General features: G+C 39.9%; 1 protein-coding gene across 1 annotated transcript; it reads right to left on the bottom strand.

The window, feature by feature from the left end:
- Positions 1-90: 90 nt before the first annotated feature.
- On the bottom strand, positions 91-20419 carry LOC102218215 (F-BAR and double SH3 domains protein 1-like). The gene is made up of 22 exons (XM_014472489.2): positions 20348-20419; positions 19981-20252; positions 17089-17186; positions 16893-16938; positions 14831-14904; positions 13937-14081; positions 13710-13846; positions 12939-13002; positions 12338-12466; positions 12036-12158; positions 10206-10301; positions 8246-8362; positions 6911-7015; positions 6013-6168; positions 3192-3320; positions 2649-2732; positions 2401-2545; positions 1696-1796; positions 1415-1522; positions 1187-1334; positions 1052-1107; positions 91-943 (listed from the first exon to the last, which is right to left on the bottom strand). The coding sequence occupies exons 2-22, from the start codon at positions 19999-20001 to the stop codon at positions 896-898; spliced, it is 2130 nt and encodes a 709-aa protein (XP_014327975.1). The 5' UTR covers positions 20002-20252; positions 20348-20419; the 3' UTR covers positions 91-895.
- Between the last annotated feature and the right edge of the window lie 1347 nt (positions 20420-21766).

Below are 21766 nucleotides of genomic sequence, written 5' to 3'. Positions count from 1 at the left end.
AGAAATGTTAAAAATTTAAGGTATACATTACATCATAATGAACAAGACAAAGTGTGGGCAGTAAATAAATGGGTCTCGAACTTCTGAAATAAAGGAACAGGAAGTGCTTTTATTTTCTCGTTTCAGCTGGAAGTGTCTTTGTAATGTTATGGCAAGTGATCATTACTGTCATTATTATGAAGCTACAGCTAACATGAACAGATAGTTATGAGCCATTAACAGACATCAGCAGTTTTCCAGAGATCTGAATGTTTATTATTATAACAGCGGTGAAAATTCTTTAACAAGCACCACCTTAGCTCTCATCTTCAACCCAATCGGGTGGACGGTTATCGTATTCCCTCCAGGTCAAGTTCTTTATTATATCAACCCAGATGTTTTGTTTAGAGCAAGAAACTGAGCTGCCAATAAATGGATGTAATACAAACTATACCAATAAAATGAACATGTAAACAATCACCAGAGGTTTTCTTTCCCCCCTTTTTCTTTTCTGTAAAACCGACAATCTATGTAGAAGGCACACATTCAACCACACCAGTTCCACTACAAAATTATTTGATTTTACATTAAAAAGAATTACAAATATTTTGTACAAAGCACATCAAATATTTTAAAAACTACACATGCATAACTGCCATTAAATGTAGATTATGCCTTTGCTAAAGGAATGTACTGTTATGGGATATTGTTTGTAAAGTTTGGTCAAGAATTAACAACAATAACTTCCGCTAATTTAGCCAACCATAATACTGACTTTTAAACAGGTCCATCGCAGAGAAACCTATGTAGTGTCTGTGATGCATTCTCAGCTTTGGCAGTGAGAACACCACTAGTGTCTGCTGAGGCATGAACCATTGCTGATTGGCTCAAAATAAGTCACGATTTCCTGTGAAGCTCAACGGTCCCACGTGGAGCTCGTTGGTGGAGGAGGAGGAGCCCGACACTGAAACCACACAAGGACAGTCAAAGTATTGGTCCTCACATCTTCTGTCAGCTCAAACTTGAATATATAATTGTCTTATTGTTAAGGTAGGCGTAAGATGACACATACTGGTCTTAATCGATCACTGGGGAACTCAGGAGGAGTGGGGCCTCTAGCGTCAGCCTCTATTGTGCCAAAAGACACACAATGGATTTAGCTGGCACAGCCAATATATCACGTTCCAGAGGAAACACTGCATCTTACCAGCAACCCTCGACTCTTCTATGTGAACAGACTGCTGTTTGTCCTCCACACCAGCAGGAGGAGTAGCAGTGTTTGCGGAGTCACCAGCAGAAGCTGAGGGGATTTTGATGGGGGATGAGCAGGGAGGTATAGCTGCAGCATGGAGAGGCTAGACAGAAAACAAAACATGAGAAAAAGAAGAATTCTGGAGCCATTTTTCCATCAGAATCCTGTAGGGCTCCTCCTCACCTCCTTCTCCTCCTCTTCTTCTTCTTCTTCATGCAGGAGCTCCACCAGCAATGACGGGAAAACACCGATTCGCCCATCTAGTTCTCCTTCCCAAAAACCATCATCTACCTAAAAAACACACGTTAGAATGGTTTCAGTAAGAGGCTTCTTCAGAGCCGCTGCAACATGGACCACTACAGGAGATCCTTCCTGCTCACAGTCATCAGCATCTATGACAACTCTTTGAATAAAACTGGGTCATATGAGTTAAAACAACAACATTTGTTTCCCCGCTTACACACCTCTCCATGTGGACAGCGTATGAGACGAATTAGCGCCCCCTCCTGGAAGGAAAGCTCTTCTGCACTTTGAGCTTGATAGGAGTACAGAGCTTTGACAACACCTAGAACAGATGCAACCAGATGTTAGTCCCATGTTGTTCAATGTAGTGATCAAGAACATGATCACTTTACACACTTTACAAACGCCAGTCCATAACAAGTAACTTTAATATTTGAATATTCTGTATTATAAGAATATTATAATTATAATATTAAAAGCTGATCCTCGTAACATTTGGCTCATGGCCTTCTCCCACCTCACAGCAAACTATCAGGAAGATCACCCAGCAGGTTGGTACAGAATCAGACTGTCAGGGTTTTACTGTGCAGAGTTATTTTAACTGGACAACAAAGTCTTTGTTGAAACAAAACTGATAAAAGTGGATGAAGGGACGTCCTCTTTGTTTGCTCTCAAATGTTAATGTTACATGAATAGCAGTAATTAGGGCTGTAATGTTACACAAGAATCCCACTTCTGTCGCATTTCTGTATGTTTCAATAATATAAGTAAGAAAATATTTAAAATATTTACTTCCGTTATCAGTAAAGTTGTGAAATTATGTTTTTATGACATAATTTAAAACATAAATTATGTTTTATGCTTTAGTGACATGCCAACACTAGCCCAAGCATAAAGCATCCCTACAGCAGGCTCACTTTACTGACCGGTGGCCCCTGCTCTCTCTTTAATCCCTGAGGATGAGCTGGAGCTGAAGGAGCTGTCCAGCTGAGCAGCGTCCTCTGCTGGTAGACACTGGAACTGCACATAGCGCTCAGGAACATACCCCACCTGGCCACAAGAGTTACACACCTGGGAAGTGACATTAGCAGATATGTGCATTCGTAGCCTGCAGCTCTTTTTTTTCCCCCCTATATTATATTGATATGATTGTATAAATTGCTGTTTTTGCTACCTTCAGCCAGTCCTCCACATCTCCGTCTTCAACCACATGAAGCTCCTCGCCCTCTGTGACTGACAGCTCATCTGATTGGCTTGCCTTCATGAGGAAAACCGGTCGGCAACAAATTATTTATTTATTTTTTTGAGCAAAAAGCATAAATTCACTACACCAAACCAAGAATCTCTGCAGAGATCTTCTTGTACCAGTTTGTCTTGTGTACATAATGTCCAGTCAGATGTTCGTTTTAAAAGAAACACAGTTCAATTAAAAAAATAACTAATGAGCTAAAAACGTTTAATAACAGATTTCGAATCTGTTAAATGAGTTGAACCTTTTACAGACAGATGATTTCTTAATAGCTGTAAGAACAGCACATTATATTAAATTGATCTTTTTTAAATATCATTTTTTTAAAGTACAGTTCTGTAGCAGCAGCTCTCCTGGTTAGATATTTACATATCTTACAATAAGATGTAAAGCGTTTATGTTTTGAGGTAACATCTATGTGAAATCCCTTCGTTAAAGTGCGGTCAGTGCTGGTCTGGTGCTGCCCACCTGGTAGCTGTAGACAACTCTGCAGGCTGCAGGATACACACACACTCTAGAGGCAGAAACTGGATCTGCAAATATGTCTCCGTTCTCATCATCATAGTCCTCAAAGTCAGTCAGCTCAAACTCATCCTCCTAAAAAACAGGAACACAGCTGATCAGAGAGAGGACGGTCAGGTCCACTCTCTGGACCTTCTTCTGCCTCTGCATTGATTGGCCTGAGGGTAAAAGACGTCTGTTCTGATTGGCTCTGTGTGTGACATCATCATACAGAGACCAAAGAAATTCCAGAAGAGAGCAGGAACAAAGAAATGTGAAAGGACAGGGATACATTTGGGAAACTGAATGAACGATGCTGAAAAAAGACACGATTATGGTTATGTATGTTCGTCAACATGCCTGAGACATTATGCTAAACTGAAGCTATGATGGAAGCTGCTAAATTCTTAAGAAAAAAACCTGCTTTAGACTATTTGAGACAAAAACACCAAGCGTCTACCGACTGGGCAACGTTTGAGAGGGATCTGTCCAGTCACGCAAGGGTGTAAATCACATCTCATTATTGGGGGGGATCATAAACAGGAAAATTTCTTAAGACCAATTGTGGGGGGGTCAGCAAAGTTACAGTGAAAAGTAATGTAAAATGTGGTTTAAGAAGTTTTTAAATCACATTCAAGTTGCAGGACCAAAAATGACTAGTAATGCATATCAAACGTGTTTTTCTAAGTAAGCAAACTGTTGTAAAACTAAAACTAAAAATTAATAAAACTAAAATGTTACTTTTCAAAGCAAAGTTTTAAAGTAAAAAAGTCTCACTGAACAAAAGACGAGTTCTGTTCAGTCTCACTGATCTAATCTCTACGCCTACACCTTTACAAAAATTTAAGGTTCTAAAAAAAAGCTTTAATAAAATTCCTCAGAAACATTGATTTATTGTAATGGCTCCCAATACAAGTTATGGGCTTTTTAAATGATAACTTGTTAAGTTGCTTTAATTTTAAGCCTTTTTTTAGTTTTGCCATGTCCTGGGTGATGGAGAACCAGCAGGTAGATAGAAATGAATATCTGGGGAGTATTATAACTTAAATGTAACATTTAGCACCAGGGTTTATATAGAAAAATATTCAGATTTTATTTTGTGGTTTTAAAGGCTCTATGTTGAAGACTGTGAGAAATAAAGGCGTAGCTTTCTTTTTTCTATCTGTTCTCTCTTCTGTTCTCAGCTCCCTCCCTCCAGCTTCAAACTCTTCTAATTAACTCAAAGTTAAAGAGCTAAATATGAATGAGATGTTTGCTACCTTTGACAAAAAAAAGCTTAAGTCTATATAAATGGCAGATTTAGTTCGTTCTTTGTTTCTTTTGCCTTTTTATATTGATATTATTTAAATGCAGATGTTTCTTCAGTTATTTTTTGGGGGGGACAATTCTAGACTTTTCCAAGATTGGGGGGGATTTACGATTATGCAGTTATGGCCGGTCAGGGTGACAGAAACACTAACACAAACCAAAGAAAGTACACTGTAATAGTAAAAATATAGATAGTTTAAGAAAATACAACAAGGTACAAAAAAGAATATTAAAATACAGACAGAAAATGCACAATAAAACTATAATAAAAACTCATTAAAGTATATAAAGTATATAAACGAGGAATTCCCTTCGTCTCCTTCTATTGCTACATTTATCAACAATAAGATTGCTTTTACTTAAATACTGACTAATGGATTTCCTTTTCCTTTAACTTTGGAAAAGTAAAGTATATCGGGGGAAACAGAGCATTGGCAGAGCTTCTTAAACAATCAAATCCAGTGTTGGGCCAAAACCCATTTAGAACATGCTATGTGTAGCGTAACGACCACATGCTGCTGGTCAGTTAACATAATTTCCCTTCAGACTGCGGCTCCATGGAGGCCTTCTCTGCTCTGACTTTCTCTCCCTCTTCATGGGAAAAAGAGAAAGTTGGAAAGTTCAACTGAGTCAGGGATCTTAACAACAGTAATTATCCACAGCAATTCAAACGAGGAATGGGGGCTTTAAAAGCTCTGATATAATGCAAGAAGTCTCAAAGAATAAAAACTGGAACCTTTCAACCAGTTCACTGATGTTCTTAAAGCAGACGAACATATTTACTGAGGGAGTCTGTCAAAGGGGCGGTATTACATAGTTTCCAGGCTCATAGTGCTGTTTTATAGTACAATCAAGTAACTATATTACCTTCAGTTGTTATAAAATGGTATGTATATCATATATGACTTAAAAGAAATTTGGCTTTATAATTAAATGTTTTGAAATTGGGCCTCTGTCTCTTTGAGAAGCTCCTGCTCTTCCTTAAACTTCAGGACGTCATCACAACATGACTCCACTATTAGCCCTTTAATGTTTTTACCAGTGTTGCACTGAGAAGTAGCTCCTATAATGAGCTCAGAAGATGCTCAGTTCCACCAGGTGGTTGCTAACTGCAGCTGGCTAGTCTGAAGGAGTTGAGTGGGGGAGTCACAGGGTAGGGCGGCTCTGTTTGGCAGAAGCTTGGAAGCTGCAGCTCTGAGGAGGAGCTACAACTCGGAAGGTGGAGTTAAGTCTATCCAGGCCTTCTGCACAGCTGAATTGTTGCCATGGAGATTAGATAATTGATCAAACATGCATTAAAGAATCAAAGCAACACCCGATGAAGGGATAACATTATTACATGATGTAAAGCTCAAACGAGTTGATTTTACATAATATTGCCCCTTTTCTGGTTGAAATGGCTGATTGTTGGACAAACTGAGTCTCCAAGAGATCTTGTGTGTGTGTGTGTGTGTGCATGTATGTGTGTGAGTGACCTTACTGAAAACTCCTCTGTGGACCTTCTCTGCTCGCTGAGACGGCGCTCTGTCTCCAGCTCCTCCTCCGCCTGCTTCATGGCGTTGTGGAGCCACTGTTGGGTCCCCGAGACGCTGAGGGCCAGCAGAGCCAGGCGAGCCTCCGCCTTCACCCTGCTGAGCTGAGAAACCGACACACACCGACACGGGCCGGCCCCGATCAGGACATCACACGAGTTCCAGTTTAAGTTAATTTGTAGAGCACATTTCAGCAACGAGGCAGCTCAAAGTGCTTTATATCATAAAAACATCACCAATTATGAAACAAGCAATAATCATTACATTTTGTCAAATGCCACCATCAAATACATTGATCAATGTTCCAGTTATTTTGAATCAAAAGCAGCTCTAACCAGCTGGGTTTTTAGTCTAGATTTAAAGGAGCTCAGTGTTTCAGCTGTTTTTCAGTTTTCTAGAAGTTTGTTCCAGATTTGTGGTGCATAGAAGCTGAATGCTGCTTTGATGTTTTAGTCAGAACCTGTGAAGACGCTGCTGCAGTAATCAGTGGAACTAAAGATAAACACATGGAGGAGTTTCTCTAACGCTGAGACATCAGACCTCCAATCCTGGAAATGTTCTTAAGGTGATAGAAGGCCGACTTTGTAACTGTCTTTATGTGGCTCTGAAGGTCCAGGTCAGAGGTCATCAATACTCCCAGATTTTCAAACACCGCCTTTGCTTTGCGCCGTGCTCAGATCCTTCAGCTAAACCGACAAGGTCCAATAATGTTGAAACCTGGTGTTGATCAATACTTTCATTGATTTCTGAAGGTCAGAATTTCTGATCAACTTTGAGACTGTTACTAACAGTCACAGAGAGGCGGACCAGAAGGACTTAAAGTCAATGTGTTTATCTCACACCAACCTTTGCTTTCCTGACAGTCTCCTGAACCTCTGTGATCTTCTGCTCCACATTGAGCCCCGTCTCCCCTGACAACAGCTTCTGTCGACTCTCCAGCATCTCCAGAGCCTGGCAAAGAAAACCAGACTAAACTGGCAGCAAGAAAATCTCTTCGCATTTGTGTGTATTGCTGATGCTGGTGCCTGAACATTCAGTGTTTATTGGTTTCAACTCTTTGAAGAAATGAAAAAGATTTGTTCAGCTGGTGATGGGGGGATGGATGGAGGTAAATACATGACAATACAGAACAAGAAACCCTAAGAGAGGTCACTAGAAACTGGGATGAAGGTTCACCTTCCAGCAGGACAGAAACCCTACATCCAACTAGAGCTTTGGTTGTTCTGTTCTGGTTGCAACCAATGCTATTATGGTTTGATCCTTACTAGAAAATCAAACCATATTAAAGGAGGCCTACTCAAAGTCCAGACCTATTTCCAGTTAGCAATCTGTGCTAAGACCTGAAATCCAGTGTACACAAACGCTCTTCATTCAATCTGACTGATATTTGCAGGACAACATATCAGTTTGTAGACCTGAAAAATGTGAAATGATTCTTAGACCTAAAGACTTGCAGCTATAGTTGTGGTAAAAAAGTGCTTATGCAATGTATTGTTTCAGGAATACAAATGTATGCCACACTTTTCATTTTCTATATGTTTTTGCTATATGTTTTAGAAAAAAAACACTTCCCAATTCAGCACTAAATTGTGGAGCCTAATAAACTTTGAATAAAATGCATCAAAGTTTGTGGTCAGAATGCTACACAATAAGGAAAAGATAGAGGGCTATGAATACTTCTTAAAGATGCCACAGTGTTCTCTAAAGGCACTCAAATTGATAATAAGTAAAGAATAGTTTCAGCGGATGGTTTCATCCAGGACATGTTACTGTGGAATATCATCTCTGGTGCCCAGATATTCAACTGTTAGCATGTGATGACAGTCATACAGCTACAGTCTTCAGTCAGAGATCCACAGCATCACCATCCACAACAACTCTTTGAAGAAACTTAGATCATATTTTTTAATTGAACTGAATTGTTCCCCTTTGGATTGTTTCAGTTCTGCAGTATTTCTTTCAGATGTTAGAACAAGCGGTTGTTTATGGTATACATGCACTTTTTAATAAAGTGAACACATATTCAGCCATGTATTTACAGTTGGACCAGTTGGAAAGACAAAGATAGAGCAATCTTTAACTCCAGAAGAAAAGGGTTACAGTGATACAGCCGATAAAAAAATCTAAATAGGGGAAAGGTTAAAGGTAAAGCACAGAGTTATGGTTCTGTGTTCTGCTCACCCTTTGCCCATGAGTGGCGATCTTGTAATCCTTGGCAGCCTTGGCAGCCCATTTCTTGGCCTCCTTCACCAAGCAGTTCTCTCCCTCAGAGCCCTGCATGTCCTGCAGTGCAGTCATCTGTGTAAGAAACAAACTCAAATCATTTTTCCTGAGTCCTGCAGGGTCAGAGGAACAACAGCTGTTTGTGTGCTGCTGACTAGTGTTTCACCTTAAGTAAGACTTATTTCTTTCCTTAACACTACTGCAATAGCCACCGTTCAACCCAAAGAGGACAGCACTAAGACAGCTTCAGGCCAAATATTGCAAAAGTTTACAAGAAAATGTTACACTTTGCACAGTAAGATAAGGATGTCTCCACCTGTAATCAGAACTGTGACTATAATAATAATAATAATAATAATAATAATAATAATAATAATAATAATAATAATAGAGGAAGTTGGGTTGTGGTCTGAAAGAGAAATTGAAATGATTGATTCTTTTAAAGCCCAATTTAAACTGTTCATCTGCAAAAATGATTATTTGGAGTTTAGTTTAGAAAAGCTCTCCAGTAGAAAACAATCCTCACATAAGTGACTTATCACTTATAGTGATAAGTCTGGCGGGCCACCAGGCTTTACTTGTACCCCCAAGCTAAGCATTGCTTATTTATTTAAGTTTTTTTGAGATGTTTGCATTTTTTAAGACTTTATAATTGGTGTTCAGATATTAATCTTCCAGTAACCTATAATTATCAAGTGATATTTTCAGGTTTCCTGTCAACTTTTGTTTGTAAAGATGGCCATTCAAAGTTAATTTCCTGTTTTTTGTTGCTGTCATTAATGCTAATATGCCTTTTGTTTTGAGAACCTTACTTATCTCTTGTGTTCTGTTCTCTGTGTATTGTGAATTTGTCTCCCTCAGTGTTGTCTGGATTAGTCAGTTTCTTCTGCTCAGTTTTCTCCCACAGCTGTTCAACATTCCTCTGACGTCGAGACTTAACGTCGAGACACGGCTCCTCTACAGACCACTGGAATTGTGAGATCAAGTATTCACACCAGTATGTAATGGAAATCCTGCCAGCACAAACACAAACCAGTCCCACAGTAAAACTTGAACTTCTGAATTTCAAAGTTCTCGAACTCAGCAAATTCCTGTGCAGTTCAGACCAAAACAGACATCAGGTCAGTCACGAGGTCCCATTAACTTCACCGTTTTCTAACTGCTGCATACGTCATCCAAGGCGAGTTTCCATCTGATTGGAGACAAATTGGATCCCGTGTGTCTTGGTCTTTAGGCTCCTTTGTCACTGATCACATTTCCTCTCTATGTAAGTTCCCTGATTTTCATTTTTTCATTGCTGGACTGTATAAGACTCTCAGTCAAGTTCATGAGTGCCTCTGTGTTCTTGTGTTCTCTCTATAAATATATAGAGAGAATATAAGTTTGTTGAGTTCTCTTGTTAAATTCTGTTTCATTGGCCCATGTGGTCCCTGTACTCTATCTTTGACAGAAGGAACACAGTTTTTTTTGAAAACCTAAATTCAGTTTCCAGTCAGTTTGAAATCAAATCCAACTGAGATGATGTGCTTTGACCTTAAAAAGGCTGTCAACGCTCAAAACCTGTCAGAATGGCTGAATTAAAACAAGTCTGCAAGCAAGAGTGCGCCACAAGTCCTCCACAACAAAGTAAGCAGCTCACTGAGCGTTACCAGCGTGACACAGTCAGCTACTATTGTAGGTTGCTATGTTACCTTTCCTCATAGAGCCATGCTGGTTTGGATACCTTTTGCTTATTTAATAAACAAAATTATCATTTGCAAATTGATTTTAGTATTCACTTTGTCTGATATTTAAGTTTGTTTTATAATCTTAAGCTTTTCACTGTCAAACAAGAAAAAATCTGTAAGAAAGCAAAACTTCTTTCACAACTCCACCAAATCAATGAGTGAAGGAGGAGACAAAGCGCAGGAACACACACCACGTCCCGCAGAGCAGGCTGGAAGGTGAAATCTGATGTTCTTGTGAAGGAAATGGATTCCTGCAAAAACTGCTGAACATTCCTCTCTCTGGTCACCTGAAAACAAATAGTGTGCATCAAATTAATTGTTCACTGATCATCTGAAAAACATTCATCCTGCCTCACATGTAATTCAGGGTTGCAGATGGTTTAATTTTGGCTCCAGATGTTCAGAGAACGACTCAGAACAAATTTCTCGTCTTAAGTGATGTGGTGCTGGATTTCTCTCTCCTTTAAGCGCTCCTGCACCATATTTATTTTGGCCTTTTCACCGTTTGGCCCGACTTTGTCTTATTTACACAAGCGACCTTGTCTTTCCCTTATTTGGCTGCTCCTGCTCTGCTCTCTCTCCTCTATGTTAGCCTTTTATTTTTCTGCTGCTGCATGGGAATGAGGAATGTCTCATGTCTGGACTCAGACAACATTCTGGCATGTTCCACCTGGAAAGCCCCACACTGAAGAGGTGGAAAGGCTTTAGTTTAGCAATCCTATAATCACTTTTTCTAAAAGCCCAAGCTAAAATACAGATAAAAATATTAATGAATACCATTATAATATGCAATTTTCTATTACATTCCTTCGTTCTTTATTTCAGTGATCCTTTGTTAAAGGGGCAGTGTTATGTAAAATCAACTTTTAACATCATGCTATGATGTTATTCCCTCATCAAAAACATGCCTGGAGTGTTGCCTTGCATGTTTGAGAAATCCTTTAGTCTCCATGGCAACCATTCAGTTGTGTTTAACACCTGGATGGACCTGGTGCTGCCTTCGAGCACGAAGCCCCTCCTCCAAACTGCAGTTTCCAAGCTTTCACCACACAGAGCAGCCCCTCCCATCACTCCCCGACTCAACTCCTTCAGACTAGCCAGCAGCAAATAGCAAACACCTGGTGGAACTGTGCATGCTAAGCTCATTATATGAGCTACTTCTCAGTGCAACGCTGATAAAAACGTTGCTAAAAGGTTAATAGAGGAACCATGTTGTGATGACTTTCTGAAGGTGGAGCTTAAGGAAGAGCAGGAGCTTCTTAAAGAGACACAGGCCCAATTTCATATCATTAATTACAAAGTCAAAATTCTTTTAAGTCATATTTGATATCTACAACATTTTTATAACAACTGGAGGTAACATAGTTACTTGATTGTGCTATAAGGTGGAACTATGTGACTCAAGAACACACAATACTCCCCCTTTCATAGCACTCAAATAAAATTCGGAACCATATTTGACCCCAGAGAATATCCCTCTTTTTATCTGTTAGTTTCAAGATAAGATAAGATAAGATAATCATTGAAATTGAAATATGACTTTGACATCTGGCAGAAATCATCTATACAACATCTCTGTTTTCTGTTTCCACTGCAGGTGTTGTGGGATAACAGTGTCTTTTCCTGTCTTTACATGTGCTCACATACAGTAGCATACAGTGTAAAAATGTCTATTTATTTCACAATTGTAAACAATAAAATTGGGCAAGAAAATTATCTGTAAACTGTAAAACAATTTAGAATTTTTGATTTGATGTGAAGCTGCCACACATGAATTAATCGGTGAAAAGAGTCTTTTGTACATTTTACATTTGTACATTCATCTTACGGGTTGCTTTCATGTTCATTTTTGGAGAAAACATAGTTTTTTTCCCCATAAGTCAAAACATTGTATTGTAGTAAAACATTGACTCCAGCAGCATTTTTAGCCATATAATCAACAATGGCAAGTGCCGGAGTTTTACCATGGAATTTCCAGGTTTTGTGTGTGCGTGTGCGTGTAGGCGTGTGTGTATACAAACCTTAGCAACACCATCCCATGTCTTGCTGAACTGCTTGTGTGAGGCCAGACAGGTGTCCATCTCTGTCCCACACAGCCGGGTGAAGTGGTGCCTCAAATCGTCGTAAACGTCTCCGTCCATTTGCTGGTGAGGAAAGCAGAGGAAACCAGACACTTTTACTAGATTTTAATGGTTAAACAGACATTTGATGTCTGTTGTACTGCAGTTTACGACAAGAAAAACTAGTCGCGTCCTTGGTTGGTTATAATGTATCAAATATGAGAAGCCCTCATCTCCACTTGGTCAGTGTGTGAGTTTCTCACCTCCATTAGGAGAGGTAAGTCTTTAGTGTGGTAGTGCTGGTGATGTGAGTTGACGGCTGCAAGGGTCAACAGGTATTCATTACGAGCTTCATTCAAACGGTCCTCACACTCTTTCAGCCTGGCACTGAGCTGCAAAAACATGCACGCACACACACACACACACACACACACACACACGCACACACACACACACACACACACACACACACACACACACAATGGAGCACAACATACATATAAATAAGAAGTGGAAATCATTAGGTTCACAAGCAAAACCGATTTACTGATAGACAGAATAAAAAGGTGCATATATGTTTTTTTTTCTCTGTCTTAGGTTAAATCAGACCAACCTTTAGCAAATTGAAATATTTTAGTAATTCTAACTGACCTAAAACAAGAGAGTTCTGGTCCAATTTATGTTCAGACAATGAGAAAAAAAAAGACGTCTTTTCTTTATTCAGTGTATGTAAACTTCTGGTTTCAACTGTAGATGAATCAGGTTCCCACAAACTAAATCAAATTGAATCAAACAACACATTTTAGACCCCAAAAATGCAGAAAAAATGTGGAAAAAAAAGAAACAGCTACAGCAGGTTCATACCTTAGCAGTCATCTTATGTTGACCTGATTTGAAATGGAAAATCCCATGTTCACTCTTTCTACTTCTATAAGCAGGTAGAAATGAATACATGTTACAAATGAGTAAAAAACAATAGGAAAACTGTTTGGGCTTAGAGAGAGCAAACTTGTACCATTATACATTGTAACTTATACCATTATCAATATTAGTAAATGGGCTCAAAACAACAATATTATCATTTGTTGCAATCATTTCTGGGACAATTTGATGTCCAGCAAAATGTATTATTGTGATAGGCCTGACTGTCACATCACGGCCAAACGGGAGCTTTTATGATGATAACAGCCCCTCAGCTTTTTGGATTTCTGTGTAAAGAGAATATTTGCAGCCAGTTGAGACAATAGAAACCATATACATGTACAGGATTTCCCCCCAGAAAACTTGCATAGCCCAATGGCAGGAACACTATGGCGATCCACCACCAGGTTTTTGTGTTAAAAAATGTTAAAAGTTACAAATTCGGAGGTGCACAAGTCGGCATCATGACTTGGAAAAATAGCATGTGAGGCCAACGGGCAGGTGCAGGGACAGCCCACACGCCCAGTTCAATGTGTCAACTATAAACGTAGCTAAATCCGTCTTTACTGTCACTGTTACTTGTAAAAAAAAAAAAATACAGTACATCCATATAAAATAAAACACTTAGCCTGGTGGGGGGCCAAGTAAAGCCTGGTGACTTGTAATACACTGGAGGAAACCCTGATGTAGACGATGTTTTACTGAAACTCTGACCTCGTCTGAGCGTCAGCCGCTTTCTCTCTGGCCACGCCGGCGATGTGACTCAGGTGGTGGTAGTTCTTCTTGACCCTGTGCAGTTCTCGCAGGGCGTCCACCACCTCGCCCTGCACCCTCTGCAGCTGCTCCAGAACCTGCAACGTGTCGTTTCCCCGTCATTGTTTCTGAGGGGCTGCTTCGCCCTGCTAAATGATCCTCAGCATAAGGTTCGCATGCCATCTCACTCGTTTAGCGCAGATCTCCTTGGCGTTGTGGATGCTTTTGGAAGTGTCTCCAAAAAGCCGACGGTATTCTTCTGCAGCAGCGAGTCGAGAGGTGGCAGTCTGAGCTGTGGCGTCCACCACCGATCGCCACACACCAAACACACTCCTGAAAACACACACACCAGCATCAATAACTCACACTTACACAATATAAACAATATACTGTGTAAGTTTACAGAAAGTCGCTGAATAAGAGCTTTAATAAGGTAAGCCTCACTGTGGGACCAATGAAAGAGGCTTAGAGCTGCAAACTGGTGTACTTCCAAATTATTATGCATAGTCCCTGCTTTAATTAAATAGATCTGAATACATGGGCATACAAGTAAAATATTAAATAAAGAATAAATTATATATACTGTTAAAATAATGTGTTCCCACATTTGTTCTGTGCAGACATATTGAGCAGAAAGACAATGGATTTCTATTATATTACTTATTAATCTTTGCGCCATAATCATGTTTGCATTAGTCATGTTATTGATTTAGTACTGTCTCCCTAGGAGCCTGAACAATGGGAAGAAAGTTTAACAAGTAACTTTGTGATTCTGATAATTCGCCAAAAACTTTGTTCATTTTCACCTTATTAAAAATGAAATATTTTGCTAAGTGAGGCGGGATGAAGGTAGTCATACAGTTTTTCTTACTTTTGTTGCTCATTGTGTAACATAATCAGACACCAATGGCTGCATAGTTTACAACAACAACCATGTTTATCCTGTGTGGTGAAAATGACCCTCAATTTTGACTTGCATTACAATTTGCTATTCATAACAAGACGGAATAAAAAAGTGTTGTTGTGTAAAATAGGCAAGTACAGTATCTGAGTGTGTGTGTACGTGCATGTGTGTTAGTCACCCAGAAATCACAGTGTCCGTATTTCCTCTCTGCCAGTCTCTCTTCTGGTACTGGACGGCTAACCTCTGAAGAGCCTGAAAACGAGACAACCTCATAAATACGTTATTTATTTCCCAAAAATAAATAAAGGTATTTTAACTTCTACTGGCAACCAATCCGCCCACCACCACCAAAATAAATAATTGTATAATTAAATAAAGCTTGGCAGGAAGTATGTTTTCCATCTGTAAGGGTATCGCTGCTTGATAGTTTTATCTGATGTTTCAGTGCAGTAGTTTAATAAGTATTGCATAACATTTTATGTTTAAATAATCTGATCTCAAGAATCTAAATTGCTTAAAGAGTCAGGATGTGTGTCACACAGCAGAGAACACACACAGGGAGGAGACATGAAAACCAGAAGTCTCTTTCTAAAAATAATTCTGGGTAGGTACAGGTATGTGGGCATGTGGTGATAAATACAAACTGAGTTATTAATCCACACTGTAACATTTGTTTAGCTTGTTTTGAACCTTAATATACAGAAATTCCCTCACCAGAATGCTAGAGGCATCAGAGGCTGCAAACATGCAGACCATGCATTTAACACACCGTCTAATGCAGATCTAATGCAGCAAGTTATAAATCATGAAATTCCAGGCCTTTTAGTTTTTATCTTTACAAGAAATGAGCTTTGTGTGCCTTCACATGAAGGTGAGCCATTTCTCACACACGTGTGTGTAAACGTCTGTTAGAAGTTCAATTCTGTGGTGCAGAGAGAAAAAAAAACAACTTCTTCCTGAAGCTGAACTCCAGGAAGCTGAAATCATGCCTGATCAAAACCCTCCAGGTCCTGATAGATTTTATGAAGAATTCTGAAATATTCTGGCAGGAAATGGAGGAAAGGTCCTGTGTGTGTTCCAGGAATGAGGATCTTTATAAAGAGTCAATTTATTAAATAATGTAAATCATCAGTAAGATAGATATATGAATGAGTTGTATAATAATAAATAATATGTAAACATGAAAAGGGAAATTTATTTGGACATTTTTTGCAGATGTTAATCCTTACAGGTTATGTGCTGAAAAGACATTCCATGACATTGAAAGCACTGGAAGTCATAATTTTTTTCTAATGAGATATTTATGACAACAAAATATCCTTTGATCTTCATGACAACCATTCAGGTATGCAAAACGCCTGGGTGGACGTAGCCCCACCTTTGAGGACGAAGCTCGTCATTGAAGTTGCTGTGTCTGAGCTTCTTGCTTATAGAACCCACCACCCCGCAACGTCCCCATCCAGCTCCTTCAGACTAGCCAGCAGCAATTAGCAAACACCTGGTGGAACTGCGCATCTGTTGAGCTCAGTGCAACGAAGGTAAAAATGTTGTTAAAAGGTTAATAGAGGAGCCATATTGTGATGGGTTCCAGAAAGAGCAGGAGCCTTTAAAGAGACAGAGGCCCAATTTTAAGGCATTTAGCTCAAAAGTCACGTTTCTTTTAGGTCATATTCGATATCTATAGCATTTCTATACCAACTGAAGGTAACACAGTTACTCGCTATAAGATGGCAGTATGTGACTGAAAAACACATAATCTACCCCTTTAAAAACTCAGCATGAAAACAAAGGTGAAACTCACAAACTCATCACACTTTGTAAATATTTTTGGTGTATTAATTTTTGGTCAGGAAATGCATTTTTGCTTACTGAACAAAACAGGGTTTATTTTTGCTGTTTACTCGTAATGAAATCATTTCCTTTCCAGCGACAAATAAAGACTAGACTTCAAAATGTGAGCGGTTCTTTCTAAAAGGCTGAATATTTAATGAGGCATCCTAATTTTTTTCACATCTACAAAAGTAGTTGCGGTATTGTGCTCTGCCGTGCAAAGCTAACATTCACAGGGGAGTTGAAGCTGGAAGCCATCACTGTCTTATTCCTGACAGCAGGGCCCAGTAATGTCACAACAGAAGCAAATATAGGACAGGAATTCAATAAAGATGATGCTTCCTAGTAAAACCATAAAAGGTGCCAGTAAAAGGGCCAGCAGTGGACCGAAATAGACCATGTGTCCTCACCTGAGCATACTCCTTCTCTATAGCTGCTCTCTGCTTACTGAAGGACCTTGGGGAAAACAGAGACAAACAGAATATGACACCGCTTCAACTGAATGTCAGTATTGATCCGTCAGCCTATCAGTGATCCTGTTGGAGGGTACGAAGGGGGGAACGGCGGGGTTCATACAGATGTCCCCCAATCTGTGTTATGACCCACCTGATCTCCTCCAGTAGCTCGGTGTCCTGGTGATGTTTGGACTGCAGTTTGCTGAGCTGCTCTGAGAACAGCAGCTTCACCTGCTGGCTTTCCTTTACCTGAACACAGGTTCAGAGACGGGTTGGTAAGTTTGTTCCAAGACTTTCAGAGCTGCAGCTTAGCGTGCCCAAACTGTCCCTCCTGTCTGTCGCTTCTTATTATTGAGTATGCACAAAGGGACTTTTTTTCCTTTAGCAAATACTTATCAGCCAATCCCAATGTATGAGCTATTATACATTATAATATGTGCTGCTGTATTGTTATTTTCCCGTAAATATCCCGTATTATGCCCCCCATCCTCACCCTTCTCTGACAGTAGTTTCTCTCTCTCTAAAGCTCTATCCTCAGACCCTCATTAGCCCCCCGGATGGCAACATTTCCTGTATTTTCAAATCCACAACTTCACAGGTAATCGAACTCTTCATCCATGTTGTTAGGAATCTGTCAGTACAACTTTTAACATGGACAACAAAGGGGTTATAAAAGCTTTTTTGTAGTTTGACCAAATTATAATGTCTCTTAATATGTCATATATCTTGGCATTTTAATAGCATTCTTACCAAGCAAAAATATTTAGCAGCTACAGTTTAGACGGGATGGGTCTCTGACTGTCAGCCTTCAGACCCAGATCAGTTCATTAGATTTATCAGCAATTCCAGATTTTTTCTCTTTCTGCAGGTGTAGGAGCAGACTTCTGGGATGTGGACTTGGTTTCTCTGCTTCTTTCTTTCCTCTTATCTTTGGCTCTACCTTTAAAACTTTCCCCCACCTTTCTCCCTTTGCGTTCTCCTTTATTTACCAACTGCATGTCCATTACATTTGAGCCCAAAGTGAGTTCTAATAAAGTTTCACATACGTATCAAGAGGAGCATCATGGCGAGACCTGTACCACTGGAAGTAAATCTGTTGGGCCTCACCTCGACGCTCAGACAACAATTCAGAGTACCACACTGCCATACAGGAGACATAAAAAATTGTTTGCATTGAGCTGTCCAGCAAAATATTACGCAGATCTACACAGGACAAAGTGATGTCACATTCTTTCTACAACATAGGTCCTTCTGCTAATTTAGGATTTGTGCTAATTACCTAATTACAGTATAAATGAATAGTTCAGTTAGTTTTGTTGTGCTCTCTCACTCCATTATGCAATGGTGCCAGCTATAGCAATAGCGTATACAGTATTACAATGAATGACCAGCAGAAACCACAAACAGTGAGATGTGAACTTTCTCATCATAGTCTCGTCTGGCTCTTATGACTCCTCCTATGACTTAAAGAACTGAATTGCAGCCTCAGTTTTGCCATTGCTAAACATCCTGTTTACGGTGACCCAGTTCAAGTGACGTATGAGTAGATATGGAGAAGAGCTAGCGTCTGCAGGCTAGCTGAAACATCTTCCTTCCTGCCCCCCACGGCAGAAGAGTTTTCACATGTCACCAGCATGCCACAAAGAACAGCGATGACGCTATGCTAGTGCTGACAGAGCACGGCCTTTTCCATCATCCAAAAATGTAGAGACTGTGGCCTGTGTTTATGATGTGAATAGTCGGTGTGACAGTGAAGGGAAACGACCGGCAGGTTGCTGTGTGTTTGTGGTGAGGAGCTCTGAGAGAGCAGCTGAAAAACCACCTCTTAACATTTGACACTGATAGAAAAAGAGCAGTGTTTATTAAACCGGAACTTTCTGATTAACCTGAACTGCACTGAAGTTTGGTGCCGCAGGTTGAATTACTGAGTCTTATGGAAACAGAGAACATGGTGATAGCAGCTTAGCATGTCCACACTGTCGGCAGGAGGGAGATGGAGTCAGATATCTAGAAACAAACGATAAGGAAACTAAGTATTTAGCCTCAAAAGTAAACATTTAGCTCGCTAACAAAGTGTTTAATTTGAAGTTAATCAATTATATTGCTAACTAAGCATTTAAATTGGTGTTAAATATTTAGTTTGTAAGCTCTTTTAGCTTGCTAAGTAAATATGTAGCTTGAAACAGTGGCATTTATAAGTGAATGAATGACATGGTGAAAATATGACTTTGAAAACTGAATCTCCTTTTTTTATTGTTACGACAAGCTAAATAGCTCAAATTGTTTCTGTTAATTTTTGACAGTGTAACTTTACATACTCCACCTGATAAACAGCAGCTGCTCAATATATTATGCATTGTTTTCACACACAACCAACCTGACATATTCAGAAAGCAGCTGAAGTTTCATTGGTGTTTAGCTAGATGTATTTCTTTATGTTTGTGATGGTAGGGCAGAAAGACACTTTCCCTGGTATCACTTTCAAGCCAATCAAAATCAGATTCATGCAAACATTTCTGTCAGAGATGCCAACATGTAGCTCCCTTTCATTTAGCATGCTGTAGAAGAACTCAGAACAATAACCTGCACTTTTAATCTGTACTGCACCCTTTCCTCACTAACATGATTATTTTCAGACATGAGAAAACTCAGTAATTTTACAGGAAAAGGTCAATATTATCTCATTTTAATGTGCACTTAATCAACAGAGTAAATTCATGAAGATATTCTTAAACCAGTTTATACTGGACATCAGACATCTGATTTTACTAAGTTTTGATGCTAACTGAATAATATTTATAAACTGGGAGAGCATTGATTGTTTTTCCCCAAAGAGCAAAAACATTTCAAATATTCCAAATAAAAGTAGGTTACTGCCACACACAGTAACCTAATGTCAGTTTTGCTTTATAATCAAGCAACAGCCTTAAAATAACAGTTCAGTCTGAACTGTTCAGATGTGATCCAAGTCAAGCAAGCAGAAAAGTGAGAGTAGGTTTTAGAGTGAGTAAATATTCAGCTCTCCTTCATCAGACTCTCTTACCTTCCTGGGTGGCGGCTGCATGCTGCGGTCGGTGCCTCAGGGTCTGCCTCTGTGGAACTGCCGTAGTTTGGGTTGGCTGCGACTTCCTCCGTAGGTTAACCCACAGTTATGTTAGCCCTTCGCTCTTTTATCCTCTCTCTCTCTTTCTTACTCACTTGTTAGTTGGAAAGGATCCCGTAGAGGGCGCCAAAGACCAGTAGACGCAGCTGAAGCAGAGGCGACATCTTGAAGGATTTTCTTCAAAGCTTCATTTTTATTGCCAAATTCCATTGCTGTTGGCCCAACAAACATTTATTATTATTGTAAAATCAGTACCGTATTGACCAAAAATATATTTAATATTTGTTGAGTGAATTACTAGCCTGACCATCGCCTTCCTTTGAAGGTCTCGCTTCCAACACAGTCTGGACTTCCTCCCATAGACATAATATGCTTTCTCCACTAGTGATGTGTCGGTCGCGAACGATCCGGCTCTAAGAGCCGGCTCTTTGAAGTGAACGATTGGAACCGGCTCCACAATGGGAGCCGTTTTAGGATCCTATTTGGGATCCGCGTTTTTTTCTACAGTATATCGCTGTCTCTCCGCCTTCCTGTCGTTGTGCTTGTGCTCTGCAAGTGCCAGAGCCGATTGTTTTTCCCCACATCGTTTTTTTTTGTCCTGCGGTGCCTCGCTGTCTCTCCCCCCCTTCTCCCTCTCCTTGCGCGTTTTGCTCTTCTGCCAGTGCTAGAGCAGAGAGTTTTTTTCCCTCGGTCGGTCCACTGCCCTCATGTCAAGCGTGTGCTCCACACATCTGACCAATCACACATAGTTTCAATTAATAATGTGGCGGGAAAACACTGAAAAAAAAGTTTATCTCCACTTTTTGTGGAAACGGCAGGCAATTGGCCAAGCTGTACAGCGTTCGTCGGCAGGTGTTTATGTACAGACACTCACTCAGCGGTCAAGAAGCACAGAAAGAAGGGGAGTCAGTGTGAGAACTGAATAGGTGAAAATAAATGAGTGACAGAAAACGGAGCAAGATTTGGACTCATTTTAATGCTACATCAAAATCCAGGGCAGAGTGCAGACTGTGCAAAGTCAGCATTTCCTATCTGCAGGCTCGACAAACAACCTGCACAGGCACATGCGGACATCACACGCATCGGTATTGCTATAGCATTGTTATGCGGCATTTTTACTCATCATAAGTGCTTAACAATGTCAATAATGAAACAAAATATTATAAAATTAGGTTTAAGCTATTAATTAATTAATTATGTCAAAAATATATATGGGGAGCCGTTTGGGAGCCGAAAGAGCCGGCTCTCCACAGTAAGAAGAGCCATTAGAGCCGCATCTCGAAAAGGAGCCGAAAATCCCATCACTATTCTCCACTTGACCCGATTGTTCCCGGTCGATTTTTGACCGGGCCAATCAGCGAACAGAAGAAGAAGTTGTGAACGATGACGTCGATTTTCTGTTTGTAATTTTAGCAATGGCAGCGGAGGAAGTGAACGAAGCCGTTCAGTCCATGTTGGCCGAATACTGAATTAGCATTAACAGCCGCCTCATCTTTCTGTGTGGGGGAGGATGGTTGTTTTGACTCCATCACCACACCCAGATTTTGGGCCTGATCACTAATTTCTAGCTGTAATAACTGAGGATGTAATAACTAACTTTAGGATTTAGTTTTGACTCCATCCTTGTTCTTTGTGACTGACAATTTAAGAGCTTTTTTGCCTCCACCTGATCCAATCAATGACTATTCAGGATAGAGTATAGCAGAAATATACACTCACAAAGAGG

Source organism: Xiphophorus maculatus, chromosome 23, assembly GCF_002775205.1.
Source record: "Xiphophorus maculatus strain JP 163 A chromosome 23, X_maculatus-5.0-male, whole genome shotgun sequence".
NCBI classification, from domain to species: domain Eukaryota; kingdom Metazoa; phylum Chordata; class Actinopteri; order Cyprinodontiformes; family Poeciliidae; genus Xiphophorus; species Xiphophorus maculatus.
Note: the sequence above shows the minus strand (reverse complement) of the source record. Positions and strands in the feature narration are given on the sequence as shown.

Excerpts from the sequence above, each read along its gene's own strand:
- LOC102218215 (XM_014472489.2), bottom strand. The coding sequence starts at position 20,001 with ATGCAGCCGCCACCCAGGAAG. Across the intron at positions 13,847-13,936 it reads AGGAGATCTGCGCTAAACGA|GTTCTGGAGCAGCTGCAGAG; the intron begins GTGAGATGGCAT and ends GACACGTTGCAG. Across the intron at positions 7,016-8,245 it reads TCGCCACTCATGGGCAAAGG|GCTCTGGAGATGCTGGAGAG; the intron begins GTGAGCAGAACA and ends TTTCTTTGCCAG.